The sequence below is a fragment of the Rhagoletis pomonella genome, unplaced genomic scaffold (assembly GCF_013731165.1).
Source record: "Rhagoletis pomonella isolate Grant_MI unplaced genomic scaffold, Rhpom_1.0 Rhpom_scaffold_00001, whole genome shotgun sequence".
NCBI lineage: Eukaryota > Metazoa > Arthropoda > Insecta > Diptera > Tephritidae > Rhagoletis > Rhagoletis pomonella.
Window position 1 is genome coordinate 108,763,882 of NW_023458555.1, and position 407 is coordinate 108,764,288.

Sequence of the window (407 nt, forward strand, 5' to 3'; positions counted from 1 at the left end):
CAACAATCCAAGCCAAAAAAAGTTTCTGGGATCTATGAAGAGTGCTGAACCCTTCTCTTATTGCAAGACGATGGGACGCATATTGCGATTGCGTTAACTTATTACGAACCGCTGTGGCGTGATTTCCTTCGTGAGCCATGTTTCGATGCCACGCCTCGTCGCCAAATGGAAAGAGAAGAGGATATGCCATAGGGTCCACACATGAGTGCTGGCATTCAACACTTCTAAGTCCACCACCAACAGGGTATACAATAAGATCCCTTTCGCCAACGGGACATCCGTCGTCTGCTTTAAAAACTGCTGCAACATCATTTGCTATAGGCAAATTGAAAAGGCGTTGATTACAACTTCTATCAGCGAAAACAATAGGGGTATTCTCTGAGTCTTGCAAAGCCCTTGCACGGTGC

At 45.9% G+C, this 407-nt stretch overlaps 1 protein-coding gene across 1 annotated transcript in view; it reads right to left on the reverse strand.

Annotated features, from left to right (window-relative positions):
* The window catches only part of LOC118749603, a gene marked incomplete in the record, with an annotated part of 36,693 nt that extends 36,541 nt beyond the window's left edge, over nt 1-152 (reverse strand). Inside the window, 1 exon segment of the mRNA XM_036484412.1 lies at nt 1-152. Within this exon segment, the coding sequence (XP_036340305.1) occupies nt 1-139 (139 nt within the window).
* Between the last annotated feature and the right edge of the window lie 255 nt (nt 153-407).